Source organism: Simochromis diagramma, unplaced genomic scaffold, assembly GCF_900408965.1.
Source record: "Simochromis diagramma unplaced genomic scaffold, fSimDia1.1 OVJJ01000293.1, whole genome shotgun sequence".
Lineage (NCBI taxonomy): Eukaryota > Metazoa > Chordata > Actinopteri > Cichliformes > Cichlidae > Simochromis > Simochromis diagramma.
Window position 1 is genome coordinate 20444766 of NW_024386801.1, and position 22962 is coordinate 20467727.

Consider the following 22962-nt stretch of genomic DNA (forward strand, 5'->3'; position numbering starts at 1 on the left):
TGCATACCTCAGTTGTAACAAGTGGCTATGTGAGTTACTTTTGCCTTCTCATAAGCTCGAAGCAGTCAGGCCAAACTCTTTTCATTTCTGACATTAATGCATTTTCACCCAGGTAAAATGCGTGAGCTTAGAGCATAAATTACCAGACTTTTGCCCATTTTCCTAGAAATGTTTTCTCTTCCTCAGAGAAATATAAACAGGAAATGGGTACACTCGCCCACTAGCTTTGGTCCAGCTCAAAATTGAAACAGCACTAATCAAAAATCTCCAAAGCAGCAGGTTATTGGAAGCTGTTATTGTTTCTGAGATTTTTTTATACAATAAAGAAGATTAAAAGTCAGATATTAAAACACAGGAAAGAAGTAGCATCCATTAAAGCTGGTCGATTGAGCATTTATGCAACAGCCTCTGTTAGTGATTGGTGTAACATATGTTTTGTTTATTATTATTATTATTATTATTATTGAAGTTCCTGCCCTTATAACACTTAATTCATTATTTTGCCTAATGCTTTCCTGCCCATGCAGGATTAGGATTATCATTGATTAAATGTAAAAAATTAAATTAAATTAAAGTTGTGAAAAACAGACATTAGAGTCCAAAGTGGTGTCTTTAAGTGCTTAATGTACTTTATCAGCAGTCTTCAGTACAGTCGATTTATTATCAGACACAACAAACTTCGAAATTATTAAGACAATTTCACATTCCCTTTTAAAAAGTGATTAACAGATTCAACTAATGCTATCGCTCTAAAGCACTACAAATGTTGATCAGGATAAATAAAACACTAGGGCTGCACAGTGAGGGCAGCTAAGCTTTAATCTTAACTTGAGGTTTTCATTGCTGTTAGACATGAGCATCCATCACTGTTAAAAAGGATATGACATAAATCAGTGTGTTATAAACTCTGTTCTAACCACAAATGAAGCTCTGACACAAGGAATGAAAAATAAAAACAGGTGGCCTCGCAGGAGCAGGCTGCTTTATTTATTTTTACAGTGACAGTGAGCATGTACAAGCTAACAATCATTCACTCTCAAGTCCTAACATCCACACTCAAACAGCTGTTTATGGGCAATGAGACACTCAGCCAGTGAAATGTGTTATACATGCACCACCTAGTGGACCAACATGTCCTCACTACAGCTGCTGCAAAGTGCTCAGGGCCACCTTAAAGCCAATTTCTAAATTAGTTTTACTGGCATTTACACACACACAAAGGTCAGTGATGCATCAACAAGAGAAAAAGTGTCTATTTTCTACCTAAAAGAAAATAAACTGTTGAGAGCATGTTACACGGGCACGTCTTCTTGACAGCTTTTTTCTCTGCTTTCTCTTCTTAAAAAAAATAGAGGCAGTGAACATGAAACCACATAAAATCCCAAATCCATCCCCTGTAAGGGTAGCGAACATGGCAACTACTCAGTAGATGAAGCCATCAAGTTAACCTGATCAGTTTCCCCAAAGAGATCAAAATATAGCAAACTGTTATTACATTTCTGCTTATTAACAGGTCAGCATGTAAACCTTTGGTGTGCAGACCAACAGTCAAAGTTAATGCTGACATTTGGTGCAGTGATCTGAAAGCCTTTTTTGTAACAGAAGTCAGAATCCAAATGTTTTGTGTGCACCTCAATTTACGTGTTTTTATCCTTCCTTACGAAACCTGAGCTATCAGCGTCTATATACAGTCCACAGTTTCTATTTTTCACATATTTTGATTGTGAACAGGCTTGTCACAGCTGCTCAAGCAAAAGCATCCATTTAAAGTCTCCCTTCCCACAAAAACCCAAGTACACAAGATTTCTGATTTTACTTCCACTGCACAATTTCAATGCTCATTATGCAATAATACTTCTTTTTGCTCTTTATATCCCAAAATGAAATTTTAACATTGCAAAGAATGCACACAAGCACTTCCGGGATGGGATATGATGACAAAGTAACTCAAACATCATGATTACAAACACACATTTGTAACGATCCAAAACTAACGCATCACAAATTATGGAGCAGGTGGCAAGTGTTAGGAGGCTGTCCACAAACCTCCAGATCAGCAGCTTTAGATGTTTTTAAGTTGCTCACATTCATATCAGAATCTTTAAAACATGCAAAACATCTCAACAACTCCCAGCTTGATTCCCTTGGGTCACGTGTACCTATGAATGCACCCAGAAGGTTATTGATCAGGATAGCTTGCAGGTGTGAAAATATATTTGCTGATCTATTGATTACTGGCATGTGTGTTCAGCAAACCCGGCTGCAATAAATAAAAGAATACACATAATTGTTTGTGACTTGGAGAACGAACCCAAGCAGCTGCAATCACACACAGCCAAGCTGCAGGCCTCTTTAAATGTTACAAGTCTTAGATTCTCTCCAGCTGGACAGAGCTGCTGTTCCTCCTGGATGGAGAGTTGCATGGAGACTCAGGTAGGAAGCAGCTGTGTTTATTTTCAAGAGTCTACTTGGTGGCAGATTCCCCATCAGGCCTCATGCTGAAGGGCTCCAGGCGTTCACTCTCAGGCAGCATGTTGTTGAGGCGCTCCATCAGCGGCACCGTCTGGTCGATTCCCATCTGGATGCGTCTCAGGATCATGGACATCTCATTGACCTTCTGGATCTGCTCGGCGTACTTGGCATACCGTTTCTGGCGTTCCTGCATTATACTGAACAAGGTTTCCACCGACATGTCCATCTGCAGAAAAACAGAGTAAACAGAGGTGAAAAAAACCAAAGTGTCCTTTTAATTTGATTATTTATTTATATTCTTTTAACTTTTCTTCTACGATATGTAACGATTTTAGATTGATAAGGAGGCCCAATTTTATTTTAATGCAAAGACTTGTACATGTTTATTGTTTTTGTGAGCAGCTGTGTGCTTGCACCGAATTGTGGTTCAGCATTACTGTTTATCTATTCATTAAGAACATTCCACTGTGTCTTTAGTTAAAGGAGGTAATAAAGAAAGCACAGAGGCTCCTTTCCCGAGTATTTAGGGAATCTGTCCAGCTCTTAATACAGCTGCCCTGTGGACATTTGGGTCACTTCTCTCAGTTAGGAAGCTTTCTAAGTAAAACAGACTATTCCCACCCACAACTGAGTTAATGGAGATTATATGGCTATAGGTCAAATCTGCAGAATGGCCTCATTCTCCTCACCTGGTCTTCTCCCTGACCTTTTCTTAGTGCTTTCTGTTTTACACCCTCCACACCTACCATTTAGCAAGTGCACACCCTGCAGACTTGTTCCATCTAACTGTATATTGTACATTTAATTGGGATATTTTGAGTTTATTTAAACATGTATGTGGTCTTTGTGAGTGGCTCCATAGTGTAGTGGTTTACACATGCACCCAACAAGCAAGAGATAAACGGCTCAGTCCTGGGAGGAGACGGAAATCCCTTTGGTGCTGCATCACAAAGAGCATCCGGAGTAAAAATCTGCCCTTGTAGAGAGAGCAGCCAGCCTGTGACAACAGCCAGCAGTGCTTATGGTACTGGTACAAAATATGTTTACATCCCATGTAGTTAATATAGTTATTTAAGGACTTAAAAACAGTCTTACCTCTTTGATCCTCTTTACAAGAGCATTCTGGTCGAAAGCCACAGCCTCAGCACACTGGTGTAGGTGGTCCTGGTACCGGATGCAGAGCTGCAGAACCTGAGCGGTGTCCAACCTTTCAAGACACACACTGCTGGGTGACGTCTGGCCACTCAGCACTCCTGTGGAGAGAAAAAGCAAAAAAACCCGACTTACTTGAACATGCAGGAACACGGTAACACTTGACAACAGTGTAACACTTGGTAATTACAGTAATTAGCAATGCACAGGATGTGACAGAGCTTTGCAGGCTGCTATTTCAGGAGTGTGCCTACACAGGAACTTTGGTTCATTATCAGCCTTCTAACACAGTGCTAATAGGTTGCAGCGGCATTCAGCTCCACTACACAGAATTTTAAAATGAACTGATTGGAATCAAGATGAAAACTCAGCACATGTGAAAGCTGAAAAGAAGGATGCCAGACAAAACGTCTGAAGAGAATAATGAAGGCGTACCTCAGGTGATCACAGAAATCCAAACACTGTTACACTGCCTTTACAGCTAATGTTGCAGTGCGAAGTTATTTAGTTTTCTATTTTTCAATCAAGCAAAAAATAAATAACTAAATAAAAACTGTGGTCACTATGCAGTCTATGTATTTCAGCTAATGTGTACGTTGCACCAAATTGGATTTGCTGCCACAGTGCCACTTGATAAATGTAAAAATACAACATAGGTCATATATTGTGCTACGGATGCATTTAAATGCATATTCTGTTATTTACATCAATTATTTCCAGGACCCAGTGCACCAGCATAGGGTCTGACAGTGAGTCCAAGGATTTTATTCCGATACCCAATGGGAGTGAGGTTGCTGTCACATGCACTCGGAGTGTACCTGCTCTCATCTTTTCACAGATGAGAGCAGGTACGCTACGAGATGGACCTGCCAATTCGGGTATTTAATGGCCAACGGTGCCAAGCAGTAAGCACAGGGCCCGCTAGAACATGCTGGGCCCTCAGGCTACCATCATGAAGTATGTTTCGCATTGTTTTTTCAGAGACATTCACATCAGTGGCCTGCTGGAGGTTATTTTGCAGCTCTGGCAGTAATGATTGGTTATGGACCTTCTACAACCCTGTCCAGTTCTCCTAGAGTAAGTGTCTGTCTCCCGGAATCTCCTCCATGCTCTTGAGACTGTGCTGGGAAACATAGCAAACCCTCTGGCAAAGGCACGTATTGACGAACCAACGTGGAGGAGTTGGACCACCTGTGCAACCTCTATATCTATCTATATATTTTTAAGAGAGAGAAATTGTAACAAATATATCATTATAGTTCTTTAAACTTACTTTGGGTCACCAAAAAGAACTAGATTAACTACAATGTAGTAAAATAAGGTAACATACTTGCAAAACAGGTCACTTCTGTCACATACTTGCAAAACAGTTCACATTCTGTTCACTACTGTGTATTTACCAATATAAGTCAAGATATAAGAAACACAGAAATCACTTTTTTGGCACAACATCAGTCCTTGTAAATAGGTATGCAAAGATCTGGTACTGTATTTTTATTTCATTTCATTGAAATCGGTCCAAAACTGACTTGGGTATGGGACATGAGTCAATCTTGCCCTGTGTTTACTCCACCATGCAGCAGCACACCGGGTGGTATACTGCTTGTTTTAAACTCTGGCCATATTTAATATGAGCACCCGCCACTAAAACCCTATACCCAGATCCTCTTTTACAGTCTCTTAAAGTGCCAAACAAAAATCCGTGACAGCACTCCGGAGACTTAAACGTTACCTTTCAAAAGCGGCTGAAATGTAGGTATCTCCTGAAGCTTGATGACATCTGGGTCGTTGTGGATATTTCGCATTGACTGAGTCCCCTGAGCCACAACCACAATATCATCCATCTTTGCCTTCTGTTTTGCTGGAGATGGCACCACTGCAACGACAGAAATGTAATGAAAACCAAATCTGAAGCACAGCACATGTGGAATATGTGTAACTTTTAAAAAGTTCAGTACCCACACAATTTGACAGCAGGACTTTCATTATTATATGTATACTACTAGTAGTGGTGCTACTACTGGAGGGTGCATGCAAATAGGATTTGTAATACCGATGACTGTTGGTGCAGGTGGCTTGACATTTAATCCTAACCTCAGCTCGGTTTACTTTTCATTAAAACTAACCTTAACACAGAAAACCACCACGGCAGACAGCCTTACCTGATGAGCTGTAATCGGAATGTTTGTGCTCCGCATCTCCGCTCTGTTCCGCTCCCATGGTGCTGACGTTAGGTTAGCAAACTAGCAGTTAGCTTCAGTTAACGTTTTCAAAAACTGGAGTTTCCTGCTAAAAACCAGTTTGTGCAGAGTTCATACGGTCTACAAACGGACCCTAAACAACTACTGGACTAAGTATGTAGGACCAGAGGAAGTAAAAGGGCTGTGGGCTCACCGGTTTAGGCTAGCTACTAATTGCCAGCTAGGATGTGTTACAAACGGGGTTACCGGAAGCTCGTTTGATAAATGAATCCCGAGCGAATGTTTTTCAATGTAGCGATTTAGCTCTGAATAATTAAGAAATATCTGCATGACAGCACAACAAAAATGCCTGTGAGCAGACTTCAATTCGAAACGAGGATACACTTCCGTAAATAGTGATCACGGGGTCTGCTTCTTAGCTGTAAAGTGCTCAATATTACCGCCCCCTACTGGTGGCCAGGTCGCATATACAGCCTTATTGTACGTATATTTATGTCTAAGGCTCTGCGTAAACAAGACTGTATCTCAACAAAAAATGTCAGTGGAGCCCCTACAAAGTGATATTTTTTATTTCAAGTTATTTATTTTGTAGTTTACTGTGAATACTTTCAGATGCAAACAGCCATCACAGAAATAACTCAGCTACTCAGCTACAACTTTTACTGTCACCTCACTATTATTAAGATCTTTTTATAACCAGGTCTCATTGCTTTTCAAGCTATGCAGTATGGAGTCTTTAACACTTTGCTACTTTTTAATATCTACAGTAAATTATATCTTAATGTTGAATCAGCAAGAATTTCAGTGAATCACAAAAATATAAATCACATTGCTGTGTTCTCAATTATATGGTAGCTGTGTGCATCCTAAATTCAATTTAGGATGCACACTCATAGATACACTCATAAAATTATGTTATGAGTGTATCTATCCTGTGCATACATAGTAAGTTATTTGCATATTAATGCGACAGATGGTCAGGAGGTTGATATCACAGTATCTTCTACACTACATCTTATTAGCACAAATAATTTGTCTGCAGTAGACAAAATATCACCTTATGCACCTTCATGGGCTCTGTAATTTGTACATGGCAAATAATATAAAACAACGATATTATGCTTTTAATATCATAACTCAATCCACAATGGTACTGGGTAATGGGTAGTAAAGCAGAATTTGTTGCATTTAAATGGGAAACACTTTTTTAAAAAGGCTGAAAATATAACAGCAACACATCACACTTATTAAACTTAGTGGATTTAATGAACAGAGCTTTTTCCAACTTCAGTGGCAACATTTACACCAATAACTTCAAAGTGCCTAATGGGAGAACAAGCACATAAACAGAGTCCTTCAAAGGCTGTAATGTGTGGTTGCTACATTTTATATGAAGGGTTTTTTCTTCTTCTTTCATTTTTCACCTCAGTTAAAAACAATTTGATTTGTAAGCAAATTAAAACACACAACCTTCTCATAAACATAACTTGAGGTCAAAATTTATCTGAAAAAAAAAAAAAAACTTCAGTGAATTGCAATTACTTTAAAGAACAAGAACTACTCTAAAACAGTCAAACATAAAGATCATCATTTGATATCCAAGATAACTCCACTGCCTGCACATTTAGTCTGGACAGTTCCTCTGTGTAGTCAAAATAGAAGAACACTAAGAAACAACCACATCCATTAAACAACGCAACAGGCCACTAGACAAGAAGAAAACATAATGGCTTCATGCAGCTGATTCCTGTAAAGCTCAATCCTGCCTTTTGTCGGAGCTGGGCTCTTTGTCAGTCTGCTTCCCATTGTCATCTTCAACCAGAGGATAGGGACGCAGGTCTAGGGTCAGAACGCAGCTGAACATGCATTCATCAAACTGCCAAACACAAAAGAACAATGACTCTATTGCCTGGCATTGTAGGAATTTAAACTTCTTCACTAATTTTCATAATTAATGAAAGCTATGTTACATCTGAATAGACGCCCAGCAGAGCGTCTGCCTTGGAGAAAAACTCCTCCTTGAGAGAGATGATGATGATCTGCATGTTCTCCCTGGACTCCTCTCTGATGAAACTGGTCACCTGGAGACAGTGAATATTTGCACTTGATATATCGCCCACAAAAGTTTCCTTTCAGAATGCAGTAGGCAAAATGTATTTGGTAAATATACAAAAATAATATAATCTGAATAATAATACATGGTTCTCCTGCTGCAGTGCATCCCTTTCTATTAGAAGCCCCCAATCCAACACCAGCTTATGTCACTGCTTCTTACAACTAAGAATAAGTTATTAGCATAATTATGTCCCATCCACAGTGCAGGTCAAACAGTTCTGCATTAAGGTGCTTCTGTGCCAAACTGAATAGTCCTTTAAATCTAGTCTTCAGTCTGACAGGCTACTATTCAAAGAGTACCAGTAGTGTGTATCTGTGGGTCAAGTTCCGTACCCACAACCACAATCATGGAGAAGACTGCTGACACTTTTTCCTGAGGTTGATCAATGGATATAATCAATATATTAATAGTTTCCAGCCAACTCCAAATCACGCCTAAACATGTAATATACACACTGGTCCACCGTGTCGATTTCACGTCTTGAAAGGCAAAGCGTGAAATAGACACGGTGGACTGGTGTGTCTATTACACGTTTTGCCGGGATACTGGGTTGTCCCAGTGGTGGATATTAATAGTGAATGTTTATGCAGCTTGACTCTTACCTTTCCAATGTTAGTGTTGTCCAGGGCTGCATCCACCTCATCCAAGATTAAGAAAGGAGCAGGCCGGAAGCTGAGAGAAGGAAACAGAACAGACACAGTATACTAGAAACGTGGGTCAGGAATATGGCATCACTTTGTGTCAGTCAACATAATCAAATACTGATCACTAGGGCTGCTCAAAAACCATAATCACATTATTTTGGTCAATAGTAGTTTATTATTTAACATGATTATTCTGCAGCTTAACAAGCGACATACATTTATTAAAATAAAAAAACAGGGTTTTCTTTGACCTTAAACTATAATTCACTGAAAAGAATACATTTAATATATGTAACACATTTTTCATGTATTCTACCATGGGGTGACTTGTTACCTGTGTATGGCGAATATGAAAGCAAGGGCTGCGATGGCTTTTTCTCCACCAGACAGGTTGTCCATGGACATGAAGCGTTTCCCTGGTGCTACACAGTTGTAGTTGATGCCACCCAAGTACGGCTCTTCTGGATTTTCTGCACTCAAAATGGCCTGGAGCACAAATCACAGACAGCCTAAATTTTTAATGAGGTTATATTATTTAAGGTAACAGCTTCTAAAATGCTCAAGTTAACGTTATGCCAGTAGATATACAGCGGCTTGCAAAAGTATTCGGCCCTCTTGAACTTTTCCACATTTTGTCACATTACAGCCACAAACATGAATCAATTGTATTGGAATTCCACGTGAAAGACCAACACAAAGTGGTGTACACGTGAGAAGTGGAATGAAAATCATACATGATTCCAAACATTTTTTACAAATAAATAACTGAAAAGTGGGGTGTGCGTAATTATTCAGCCCCCTGAGTCAATACTTTGTAGAACCACTTTTTGCTGCAGTTACAGCTGCCAGTCTTTTAGGGTATGTCTCTACCAGCTTTGCACATCTAGAGACTGAAATTCTTGCCCATTCTTCTTTGCAAACAGCTCCAGCTCAGTAAGATTAGATGGACAGCGTTTGTGAACAGCAGTTTTCAGATCTTGCCACAGATTCTCGATTGGATTTAGATCTGGACTTTGACTGGGCCATTCTAACACATGGATGTGTTTTGTTTTAAACCTTTCCATTGTTGCCCTGGCTTTATGTTTAGGGTTGTTGTCCTGCTGGAAGGTGAACCTCAGCCCCAGTCTCGAGTCTTTTGCAGACTCCAAGAGGTTTTCTTCCAAGATTGCCCTGTATTTGGTTCCATCCATCGTCCCATCAACTCTGACCAGCTTCCCTGTCCCTGCTGAAGAGAAGCACCCCCAGAGCATGATGCTGCCACCACCATATTTGACAGAGGGGATGGTGTGTTCAGAGTGATGTGCAGTGTTTGTTTTCCACCACACATAGCGTTTTGCATTTTGGCCAAAAAGTTCCATTTTGGTCTCATCTGACCAGAGCACCTTCTTCCACATGTTTACTGTGTCCCCCACATGGCTTGTGGCAAACTGCAAACGGCACTTCTTATGGTTTTCTGTTAACAATGGCTTTCTTCTTGCCACTTTTCCATAAAGGCCAACTTTGTGCAGTGCACGACTAATAGTTATCCTATGGAAAGATTCCCCCACCTCAGCTGTAGATCTCTGCAGCTCGTCCAGAGTCACCATGGGCCTCTTGGCTGCATTTCTGATCAGCGCTCTCCTTGTTCGGCCTGTGAGTTTAGGTGGACGGCCTTGTTTACAGTTGTGCCATACTCCTTCCATTTCTGAATGATTGCTTGAACAGTGCTCCGTGGGATGTTCAAGGCTTGGGAAATCTTTTTGTAGCCTAAACCTGCTTTAAATGTCTCAATAACTTTATCCCTGACCAGTCTGGTGTCTAAATCCAATCAAGAATCTGTGGCAAGATCTGAAAACTGCTGTTCACAAACGCTGTCCATCTAATCTGACTGAGCTGGAGCTGTTTTGCAAAGAAGAATGGGCAAGGATTTCAGTCTCTAGATGTGCAAAGCTGGTAGAGACAGACCCTAAAAGACTGGCAGCTGTAATTGCAGCAAAAGGTGGTTCTACAAAGTATTGACTCAGGGGGCTGAATAATTACGCACACCCCACTTTTCAGTTATTTATTTGTAAAAAATGTTTGGAATCATGTATGATTTTCGTTCAATTTCTCACGTGTTTACCACTTTGTGTTGGTCTTTCACGTGGAATTCCAATAAAATCGATTCATGTTTGTGGCTGTAATAGGACAAAATGTGGAAAAGTTCAAGGGGGCCGAATACTTTTGCAAGCCACTGTATTCTTATATATACTGTTTCCTGTATACAGTGTAATGTATAGTAAATCATCACTGAAGACTTATATACAATATAATACATATTCAATATGAATATATACAAAATTCACTGTTTTTGTTCCACATACGGAGAAGTAATTAAACACATTTTACAAACATAACTTTGAAGGAGAAAAGAACAACGAAAATGTAAAAATTGAAGAAAAAACATCAAAGTGAAGTTTGTCTGTCTCACCTGGGCGCTGTTGTTCCTGCAAATTCTTTTATAGACCTGATCGATTATGACAGACACGTGCTCAAAACACTGACTGAAGAGGTGCAGGCGCTGGGATCTGACTTGCTGAAACTCCTGATTACACTTCCTGGCTGCTTTAGTGCTGGCTTCAAAGGCTGAGTGACAGAAAGAGGAAGCTTAATCATCAGTCCAGGTGCTTCACTTAACACACTATAACATACAAAACGCACCCCTGTGATGAACTTCAACATGAAAAATCTGTCTGCTTAGACAGAAGCAGTCCTCTGTTCATTAATTAATCAAATAAACAGTTTGAATGTCTTATGAAAACAATATGAACGTATAGATAAACTGGTTCTGCTGATTGTAGAAATACACCAATCAGATATCACATTATGAGCACTTGCGTAATATTGTGTTGTTCTTTTTCTGCATGCAATGTAGCCCTAACCTGTCGAGGAATGAACTCCACTTGACCCCTGAAGTTGTGCTGTTGTACCACCAAGATGTGACCAAGAATCCTGACACCTTAAGGTTTTCAGCAATCACTGTTCCTTCTTTTGACCATAACCTGCTGACCACTACAGACGGGGAGGTTTGGAAATGCTCTGACCCAGTCGTCTGGCCATCACAACTGCTAAACTCGCTCAAATCTTTACACTTGTCCATTTTCCCTGCTTGTAACACGTCAACTTTGAGGACAAAATGTTCACTGCTCCCATTAGATAATCAGTTTTATTCAATTCACCTGTCAGTGATCATAATGTTATGCCTGATGGGTTTATATTGCACCAGCTGTTTCAGTTTGAGGTGAAAAACTCAACAGATTCATACAAATACCTTCCTTCACTCCCTGTAACTTGTCCTTCACCTCCCTCATTTTCTCCAGTGCTTTCAGGTTAGGGGCAGTGGTGCGCTGCAGCACTGCCTCTATGGAGGAAACTGACTCCCTCAGGTTCTCCAGGGAGGCCTCTACTTCCTGCTCAGCCTGCAAATTCTGACCATACACAATGGGTGATACTTGCTGGTTCTATAACCAAAGAACACCAATAGAGAATAAGTATGCTGCCCTGTTTTTCACCTTGAGCTCTGTCTCCAGCTCAGAGTAGTCAATGACTAGTCGTGCCTCTCTCTCATAGATGTCCATGGTGGCTGTAGTGCTTTCAGAATCTGTGTCCAGCTGCACAGACCGGACAAATCAATGATCATCTATACCAACACCACAGTACTTTAAACCTTTCTTTCAAATTATAATTTGAGCTGAATTTGATAAACAGTCCAGGACAGGAATGATCAGTCAAGTCAGAGTAGATACCAAACATCTCTGTGTCCTACCTGCACCTCGCTGATTTCATTCAGGCTGCCTGACAACAGGCTGATGGGCAGGTTCTGGATTTTGCAGGCCAGCAACAAGTTGTGTCTAGTCAAGCGCTTTTGCTCTATAGCCGTCTCTGTTGTCATCACCTCTCGCTGAAGCTTCGCCAAATCCCTATTTGGCGAAATAAAGAGAAATAAAGTCAGAGAACAGAGTCCATGACAAAACATGATACACAAGTCAAGTTTTGACATGGACTTATATGGTAACTCATGGCATTAGGTTGCTTAGGAAGAGTGATGGTGGAGAGAAAACAGCCAATTATAACACATTATTGTTACTGGAAACAAAGCTCAAAGAAACTCATTTCATGTATATTACTGATGGAAAAAATTACTTAAATGCATCAAAAACAGAATATTTTTTTAAATAACAGAAATAAAGGCATATCAGCAACTGTAGTGGGTTAGATGCAACTTTTCTGCTACCTAACAAACGGGAAACCTCACAGCAACACAACAATCAATACAATCAGCAGTGGTGCAAATGGTGACAGTAATAACTGCACAAAATGTCAAAAACAGTGGCACTAGAAGCATTGCAGAGATGTTACCTGTTCATCTCTTGAAGGACTTGAGTTTTTTGATCCAGCTCAGCCTTGGCAGCAGCCACCTCACTTTTCTTAGCTAAAAGCTTGTTCTTGTGCTCAAGTAGCTTATTCTGACCTTCCTCAACCACTGCCAACAACTTTTGCTCTTCCTGGAAGGGAACACAAGCGCTTGGTTGAAAAATCTGGAAAAATCGAACTTAAGATCCACAAAGGCAACAGCCAGAAATAACCACAAGTAACCAGCACTGTTGCCTCATAGCCAGAAGGTCCTGATATCAAGTCCACCATCACCCCGGGACCAATCTGTGTGGAGTTTGCATGTTCTCCCTGTGTTTGCGTGAGTTCTCTCCGGGTACTCTGGCTTCATCCCACAATCCAAAGACATGTAATTAGTGGGGTTAGGTTAACTGGTAACTCTGAATGTTGAGTGTGTAGGGTTGTCTGTTTGTATGTGTAAGCCCTGTGGCAGACTGGCGACCTTTTCAGGGTGTACCCTGCCTCTCGCAGGGATACCCCCCCCCCCAGGATAAGAAGGGGAGAATGGGATGGATGGAAAATATATTGCTATGAATGTTTGTCATTTGCTTTATAACAACATAAAAAACTGAGACTTACCTTTCTCTGCTCAGTCATAAATTTCTCTTCCTTACTGATGGTATCCTCCAGTTTTTGGACCTTCTTTCTCTGTTGCTCAAGCTGTTTTTGTTCATATTCAATGCATGTATTTAAGCGGGCATGTTGACTCTCAAACTCCAGCCTGAGTTGTTTATCATAAAAACCCATTAAAGATCTGGCTTTTAAAGTTCGTCATGTGACACAGAAAATACTGGTGTGTGACTGAAGTACCGTTTCTTATCAAGCTCTGTCTGCTGTTTCAAGCGCTCCTGCTCAAACTGTCTGATGCTGTCCACTCCGATCTCAGCGCAGAAGTCAGAAAACACCAAGTTTTCTATCTAAATACAGAGAATAGAGAGGATCCATACAACATCCGATATGTGCAAGTGTAACCAGCCACAAGACAAACACTGTATTTGGAAACCCACCATTCTAGCAGACCGTTAATAAAGTTACTCACTGAACACTTCAAATTCCATTTTGCTTTTGTAAAAGTCTGAATCACTTTACAGTGTTAAGAATTAAATGGGCCAACATTCATGAAGCCAGCACAAAACACTGCAAAAGTTATAAGTTCTGTCAATTGTTAGGATTTACTGATTAAAAATACTGAAAAACTGAAAATTCAGAGACAAAGAAATTTCTCCAACAATGAATTCACTTGCAACAGAAGTTCAATGGCAAACATTTCAATCTAAGTCATGATATGTTGAGAGCAGCACCTGGTCAAGCTTGTCTCTGATCTCCTTAATCTTTGCCTCTTTTGTCTTCACACTCTCCATCTGCATCTGAATCTGAGAGTCCAGGTTTGCCAATTCACTCTCCAGACAAGAAATGTCCTGAAAACATATGACAGAGTAAATACCAAGAAACTGTAAGCTCAGATCATTTCAACACCTGTGTGAAAAACACTTTTGCGCCCTATTAAGTCTCTAAACTTAGAATGATTGTGGCATTCCAGAACATTTTATATCAGATCATACCGCTTGGCATTTAGGGATATTTTTCTTCTGAAGGTTTTCCAAGTCATTTTTGGAGTATTTGAGGCGGGTTTGAGCACCCTGAGCCTGTGCAACGATCTGTTTCAGGTCCAGCTCTTTTCTCTTCAGCCTCATCAAATCCTGTTACATAACCAAAACACAACTTGATTCCTGTGCATAAAATACAGTGTGTATAAACCAAAACAACAACAAAAAATACAACAATTTATTATATTTCAGAGTTCTAATTTCCTTTTCTTTGCACTAACACATGCTCACAGATTTCAAACACATAGTGAGAGGAATGCCTACTTGTTAAGCTGGTAGTTTAGTATATTTATCAGTTCTCCTGGTTGTAATAGAATAATCCTTTATTCCCCCACAAGACGAAATTTGGTTGTATCAGCAACCAAATTTAATATCCCAGTGACTACTGAAATTATCATCTATCTTTAAATATTTAATTGCTCTGTTCTCTGGTTTTCATGTTCCAGTCCTAAAACATCTCTGCATGCTTGAAAAACGTCTGCAAAGGATATCAGAGTAGATTATTATTGCTGTGTTCACAGCTCCTCCAGCTAGCGTTCCCTCAATTAACATTGAGACATCCTTCAAATAATGGACTGAGACGTCAAAGGGAAGAGGACAAAGGAGGAGGAGAGGAGGCAGAAAACAGAGAATAAGGAGAGCACTTAGTGTGACTCACGCGTAACTCAGTGGTCAGCTGGGTCTTGCGCTCCTTCAGCTGCAACACGTCCTTCTCTTCCCAGCAGCGAGCTTTAGTTCGCAGGTTGCTGGAGCCTCCGGAGATTACGCCTGACTTTTCAAACATTGTCCCTTCAAGAGACACTGTCTAGAGTAGACGTGACAGATTAAATTTTTTTATGGTTCTCTCTCAAATTAGTGGATCTCAAAAGAGGAAAGTTTACCTTAAAGCGTTCCTGTCCATCAAAGGCCATACTCCTGGCTTCTTTGACTGTTTCACACACAAGAGTGTTACCACAGACAAACTGCACCACTTTCCTCAGCTGGGTAGCAACTGTGGTAGCAATAACCTGCACAACATCCACCACCATCTTGGCACCAGGCATCTCCCTCAGTCGCTCGTTCAGTGGACTCAGCTGTGCACACAGAAGTGATGTTAGGAACGACAAATTTATACTACTTGGTCTACTTGAACTGCACCATTATTTCTCAGGGCCTTTTATAAGGTTTTCCATTTTTAACAAACCCAAAAAGCCAAGCTATGATTTAGAAAGCACAGCTTGATTTTTCCCTTACAATCAAGTTGTCGATGGGAAGAAACGTCTCGCGTCCCCTCCGCTCCTCCTTGATGAAAGTGATACAGTCGCGGGCTACTTTTTCTGATGCTACGACGATGGCATTCATGTAGCGGCCAAACACCTTAGTGACAGCCAGCTGGTACTTCTTATGGATAGGGCTGCACAGGTCGGACAGACGGCCATACTGAAACAGCACGTGTCACAAATTAGTTAAGAAAATTGTACAGGCAGTGCTAGTGTTAAGAAAAACAAGGTACGTTAGGTGTTATGTCCCGAACCACAGTTTTGGGGAATTGCTGCAGCCTCACTATTTACTGCTTCTCACCACAGTTTCCGGGTAGAGTCTGCGGAGCTTTTCTAGCAGCTCTTTGTGCTGCAGCTGCCTTTTGTTCTCCTGTTTGTCCAAACAGGCATTCCCCAACTCCTCCATCACCTGATTCAGCTCCTGGTTCACCTCCTTAGTACGCTGGTGGCCCCGCTGAAGCTCTGCACTAAGGCTCTCCTCCTGCTGCCGGTACTCCTCAAGGGATGACCTGAGGCATACAGTGCTTTCAAAACAACATATATATCTAACGAACAACTATATAACATATATTAATACCTCGCTGAGAGTGAAAAAAAAAGAACAAAAACAGCACAATTTCCTTTTAGCGTTTAGTGGTTGAGCTAAACACAACATACTTGCAGGTCTTGGTGTACTCCTCTAGCTTCTCTGCTCTGCATGTCAAATCTTCCAGCTGTGTTTGGTTGTACTTGATAGCGTTCTGTGATGTGAAACAGAGGTAAGATTAGACTGAACAGCTATTTTATTTATTTAAATATATCAATGCTACAAAAAGAACTGTGTCATAGAAAGTACCTCAACTTCCTTCTTTCTGCGCTCGTCAAAGGCTATCTTTACCCAGTCTGCTTTCACCTCCCAGTGAAGCTTCTCTGCCTGCTGGCTGAGGACAGCCCCCTGCTTCAAGGCAAGCTCCTTCAGCTCTTTGTATCGCTCTGACTGTAGCATAAAAAAAAATAATAATCATAACAGAGTCCCTATATAACTATAACTTTTAAATGTTACTTCACCAGCCGGGCCCACATCCTCATTTTAGGTTTGACAGCATTTTTAGTAGATAAGGGCAGAAGACTTGAACATGAATTGAGGCTGCCGTTTGGGGAAGTGAGTCACCGCCAAAAGAGACTGGCGGTGGCTCTCGTGCTGGGCAGATCCCCCTGTACTAATGAGAAGTGAAAGAATTGAAAAAGGGAGGGTGGGGCATGAAAACGACAACAACAGCTTGTAGAGCCGGGGGGTCATATATAGATCGAGAACCGGAAGGGGCATGCTGGGAGGTATAGTCCCGCTCCTAAAATTCAGATAATTTATCTCCAGTTATCATTGTTTCTTTTAAGGCATGGTGTAGTGAAAAGTACCTGACACTTCAAACAAAAATTAGCAGGAATGAAATCTAACAGACCTGATCCATGTCGAGCTCAATGTCTCTTCCACGGGCAGCTCCCTGTTCCTGGACCTGCTTCTCATAGTTCCTCCAGGACCTCTTAAGTTGAGAAATCTCCTGCTGATGCTCTTCCAGCTCCTGCTCTTTGGTTGAAAACATCCTCTGACTCTTCTTCAGGGCATCACGGAGATCCTCAGCCTTCTTTACGTGATGAGACGTGTTCACTTTCGCTTTTATGTATTGGGACCGAGACTGGGACAGGATTTGCTCCTGTGTGCTGTGTGAAAGAAAGAAATGTTTCCAGTTTACTTAATTTAATAACAGATTTTTAATTATATCTGATTTGATTTGGATTAAAAAGGTGTCACAGTGGCTTTCCTGTAAATAAAAACAAAATTAGTGAAATGAAAATATAATGCATCCATTTATAGACCTTCAAATTTGAAGCCATATACGAAAAATAACACACCAGATCTCTTTGTCAATGTGTTGCTGCTCTCTTGTGAGCCGTCCGTGTTCTTTCTTTTGAGTTTTGACTGTCTGCTCCCCAATCAGCAGTTTACTGTTCATTGCAGCTGCAGCCTCCTGTCTCTTCTTCAGGGTGTCACTAAGAGCACTGATGCCCTGATCATTATGGTAGAGCTCAGCGAGGCTCAGCTGCAGGCGGCTTTGGTGAAGTTCATCCAACAGTGCCTGGTATTTCTGTGCCTGGAAATATGAGCAAAGATGAATAACGGCAACTCACTGTGAGGAGGAACCGCATTCTGACGCAAAGGCCCGCGGAACATCGCTAACCCTCTCATATATCGGATCGAAAAAACTGTTTATTGGCAACTATTCTCAGAAACATGGAGGTAGAGATTCTATCAACCACACCTGACTGTATTCATGGGGCCAGAGCAGGCTGGGTAAGGTTAAATGTGGATTTGGTAAGACTGTAGGGCCGTTCGATATAACGGTTGACGACATGAAAACGTCTATCGTTTCATTTTATGCTATCGCTTGTTTCATGGTGTCGCAAAATAAACTGTTTACAGCAACATTTTTTCATCGTTTTGATGGTCACTGTAGAATTTCTTAAACTTCTATCTTTCTCTTATATTTAATATAACCACACTACGGAAGGACAAGCGACTGTTTTTACGCATTGTCGTTGTTTATTTTCCACATAAACCTTTCACAATAAAGCTGATGATCCTTTTGAGATTTTTCAAAATAAATTGAATCACATGAAATAGTATGTAGAGTGTTTACAGACGAGAAGCTAAAAAGAACCGTCAGGTGCTAAAAAAAATAAACCTTAGAACAGGCTTTTCCCCGCAGCACGCCATGTAATACGTACTCACAAAGAAAATTGCGGCCGTTTCAACTTATTTAACACTCGACTCCAGGTACACAACGCCCAGCTGAAAACACTTCACGCAAGTCAAGTTGCCCGAGATTCACAGAATTTACAGAAGATGTAAAATTTTTGTGATCTATATTGTTGTCGGGACGATAAATGTCTTATATCCGGATATGAGATTTTGGTCATATCACACAGCACTACAAGACTGTAATTCACATTGGGAGTGATGACACACTGCATCAATCCAAGGTCACTAAAATTAGTCGGTGTGTAATTTTGCTAAATCATTGCCATACTCTGTAGTTTTCTCTAGTGACATCTTGAGCTCTATGCTCTCCTTATAACTGCCTTCTGAGTGGTGTCTAAATATGGGCTTCATGGATAACTGGAGAAATTTTGGGTAAAACCTGGTCATGTTAAATGGAGTGATTCAACAATTAGCTTTACTCCTCATTGTAATGTTGGCTTGGTAATGGTGACTATGAAGATGTTTCCAACGCAAATGAATTCACACAGGTAATACCAGGGAAAACGTGAATTTGCAAGGATGTGAACACCCCATTAGATCTCACAAGTTTAGACTGGGAGAGGAAAACTGTTCTTCAACATCATTTGTGACTTTTGGGGTGTTTGTGTTTTTTAAAGTAAAATAAGAATGCACATTTAAGCCCCTTATTCAAGAAGCAGCAATAGTGACATTATAATCTATCTGCTGTCAGGCACGCTTATGCCATTTGTAGGCGCATGTATCTAGAGACTCCACATTTGGGGATGTAGAAGCATGACAGAATAGAGAAAAATAATTTCTTGGTATGCTACCTCTATTTTTTCCTGAGACATCTGTTTCCTCTCGACAGTAGCAGATTTCTTCTTGTTAAAGTGAAACTGAGTGTCTTCTTTGGCCTTCAGCAGGGCCTCTTTCTTCTTGTTGTATTCTGTAGTGTATTCTTTGGACTGACTGATCGATTCCAGCATCTTGGTTCTCTCCTTTGGGTCCTTCAAAGCTATGGACTCCACTGCCCCCTGGTGAGAAGCAAGAGGAGTACAATCTTTGTAAGACATCTCTTACCAACAGTGCCAGTTTTAAAAAAAAACTCTCACATTTAGTTATTTATTAACAATTAGATGCAAATGGCCTGGTGAGCTTGTTTTCATGCAATGTCTACACATATCTACACATTCAGCATTCAGATAAGGATTCATTCCTTGTCTGAGTGTCACTGTGGATGAACAGCTTGTGCCATTCAGGGTTAGGTTCAAATTTCTACAGTATGCCAAACAAGCCCATTAAGTATAGCCTAATGATCTTCTGGGTTTATGATGCATGCATCCCCTGTGCAATACTTGGAATGGTTTACAAACAGGGGAAGAAGGTAAGAAGAATCTGAGGGGAAAACATTGTCCAGCACTTGTGCAGTAAATTGAAAAATACAAGAGACAACATCACCACAGATAACTGTTTCTCCAGTGTGCCTCTTCCACAGTGTCTGCTGCAGACACTATTGTGGGGACTCTACAATAGAACGAGGCAGACATCCTTCCTAAGATGAAGGTTTCCGAGTCCAGGGAGGTTTACAGCACAGAGTTTACACTCAAACCTTTGCATGGTCAGCTACATCACCAAGAAAGGAATGGCTGTATGGCTATGACTCCTCAGCATGATGCATCACAACAAAATGGTGGATGAAAATACCAGAAAGAGGAAAAACATAATTTATCACATTCTACAACAAGCCCAAAGGAGGTGTAGATACCAGTGCCTACACCTTTTTCATGGCTCAGCACCCTGAATTCAAGAACGGCATCACCACAGCATGGCAGGCCTTCCTCACTGAGCTCTCAAAGGAGCTTGTCACACCACATATGAGAAGTCAACTGGAAAGTTGCCCCCAACTGCAAACCCCGATCACTGAAGCAATGGGAAGGTGTGGGTGACAAAAGCCACAACTGAGCCACAGAAAAAAAGCAGACCCACTTATGGAAGAGTGTAGGGTCCAGTCTCTCATGCATCTAAGGATTAATGCAAGGGTTAATGTGACAGTTTACTGTTAGCAATCTTCTATGTTTGAGTAAGTATTTTTAGCGTGTTATATTTGACTGGTTATGTGTTAATTAACTTCTTATTGTTTGTAAATCACTGACCCTAATCCCTGCACCACAAAATATGCCATTATATGGTAAATACAAACACTTTGGGGCATATTTTTCAGTTTGTTGTACAATACTGCAGTCACCACAGCTATAATGTGAAAACTGACAAAAAAAAAACACTACAGCAAACAAATCTGGCAAAGTTATTTTTTTTTCATGTTGACTTTCAGTAAATCAGTGAAGTGCAAGCCTCTGGCACTTTACCTGGAACACCAGACAGTTTTGAGCTTTAGTCAAAATGCCAATCTTCTCAAGCTCCTCCACATACTTGGCAAAAGTGACACGTAGGCCATTAATGTGATACTCAGAGGAGTCCCCTGAAAAATACAACAGATATCAAATGAAAATGACTGGATTAAAAACTGTATCCTGAGGTAAAACATGAATCAGCCTTGGGTGCCAAAAACCTGATTACTTCTAAAAATCAAACAAAACACTTAACCTCCATAAATCACACAAAGAAAATTATCAACAGCCACGAATAAATTTTTTTTGTATTTTTAGGAAAAACTCGAATCATTCCTGTCTTAATGGTTCTTTAAGTTACATGTGAGAATAAAGTATAAATAATAATAAAATCACATCCAAATTATTGCTCATTATACCAAATTATGAAAAATGTAACCACTGTGAATCACAACTAAAGGAACACTTGGGATAATAAGTATTAGGTAAGATCACTAATCATGCTATGCTGGTGTATAATAGTTATAACTGTGTACTTTGTGCATGCTTATTATCTGATCATTGCCAGTACATAATAATAAAGGTGGTTGCTGCTTTATTAGCATTTTCCATATAAATCTGGCTTCTTTATGAGTCAGCACCCAGCTGTCAGTTTATATTATCTTTTTTTCTTAGATGATTCTCTTATCCTAGATAAATATTGAATGTTATTAATGTGGTAAACTTATATTAAAGGACCATCATTATATATGAAAACATGCATAAACAAATATACACATTATTCGCTATAATTTTAATTGAAGTTTTACAGTTGTTATTTTTGGCCTTGCATATGCTACCCCCAGTAAGAAAAAACTTGGCAGAGTCCACTGACCTGCAATGATCCTACAAAAGACCGTCTCTTCCTCTTTATCACTGCAGTACCTCATGGCCACCCTGGCAGTGTTGGAGACGGGCTTACCAACATGAGCTCCATAGATCAGGTCTTTCAAGTGCTTGACTCGGAGAGAAGAAACCCGCTCCCCCATGACAAAGCTTAGGGCATCCATCACATTAGATTTACCTAGTATGATTTAAAATCATTGACATAAAGTTTTCAATATGAATTTATTTTAAATAACCCAGCTCTGGTAGGATGACCATACAGCTAGCCTGACTTTTTAGGCAAAGTCTGTTAACATAACAGGCAGGATTTAGAGGTTGTTCAACTATTTTCTGTATTCCTTACATGAAAAATATAATTTCTAAGTAGATGATGTAGTTCTTAGGACTACATCATCTACTTAGAAATTGTATCTTTACTTAGCAAACCAAAAAGAAAGAAAGATATACTCCGCAGGCTAGCCGCTAGCTTAACAATTATTTACCATTAGCTAGCTAGCTAGAACAGGTCACCAATAAAAACTTTACTTACCTGAGCCATTTGTGCCAATTATGCAATTAAATCGCAAGAATGGCCCAATAATTTGTTTTCCTCTCCATGACTTAAAGTTTTCAATATCTAGTTGTTTTAAATAACCCATCTTTGTAAGTGAACCCTGAAGCTAATCTGAGTGTCTGAGGCCAGGCCCTCTAATGTGGCAGACAGGACGTGGAGAGGCGGGAAACTACTGTCTGCGTTTCCTCACATTAAAAATATAATTTCTAGTTTCTACTTTTAAACTGAGTCAGCCTCTGATCTGTTGTTGTTTGTTTGTTTTTGTTTTTTTCATTTTGTTTCACATGTACTTATATATGCTTTATTATTACAAAGGGCTACTAAAAGTATGAAAAAAATAAGAGGCAGGTGTGGGGGGGAAATTCAAAAGATTTTCTACATTAAAATGCAAAATTTATGAGGGAAAACTATCAAATGTATAAGGAAAAAATGGCAAATCTTCAAGATGAAAGTGGCAAATTTATAAGAAAAAAGTAGGAAATTTGAAGTAAGGAAAGTTACAAATTTTAGAGTAAAAGATGGCAAGATTTACTAGAAAGTTTACAAGACATTTCTAA

General features: G+C 40.2%; 2 protein-coding genes across 2 annotated transcripts; both read right to left on the reverse strand.

The window, feature by feature from the left end:
* Positions 1–943: 943 nt before the first annotated feature.
* Positions 944–6226, reverse strand: borcs5 (BLOC-1 related complex subunit 5). The gene is made up of 4 exons (XM_040026473.1): positions 5787–6226; positions 5357–5500; positions 3568–3725; positions 944–2698 (listed from the first exon to the last, which is right to left on the reverse strand). Exons 1-4 carry the CDS (start codon positions 5842–5844, stop codon positions 2465–2467), a joined length of 594 nt encoding a protein of 197 aa, XP_039882407.1. The 5' UTR covers positions 5845–6226; the 3' UTR covers positions 944–2464.
* A 752-nt stretch (positions 6227–6978) lies between these two features.
* Positions 6979–22584, reverse strand: smc1b (structural maintenance of chromosomes 1B). Its single transcript, XM_040026471.1, has 25 exons — positions 22382–22584; positions 21842–22030; positions 20986–21098; positions 19450–19653; positions 17752–17990; positions 17301–17559; positions 16697–16837; positions 16519–16601; positions 16163–16370; positions 15836–16021; positions 15484–15675; positions 15261–15407; positions 14558–14695; positions 14297–14413; positions 13806–13912; positions 13575–13716; positions 12963–13108; positions 12370–12523; positions 12116–12214; positions 11875–12031; positions 11035–11189; positions 8920–9071; positions 8544–8613; positions 7796–7906; positions 6979–7701 (listed from the first exon to the last, which is right to left on the reverse strand). Exons 1-25 carry the CDS (start codon positions 22488–22490, stop codon positions 7582–7584), a joined length of 3738 nt encoding a protein of 1245 aa, XP_039882405.1. The 5' UTR covers positions 22491–22584; the 3' UTR covers positions 6979–7581.
* Between the last annotated feature and the right edge of the window lie 378 nt (positions 22585–22962).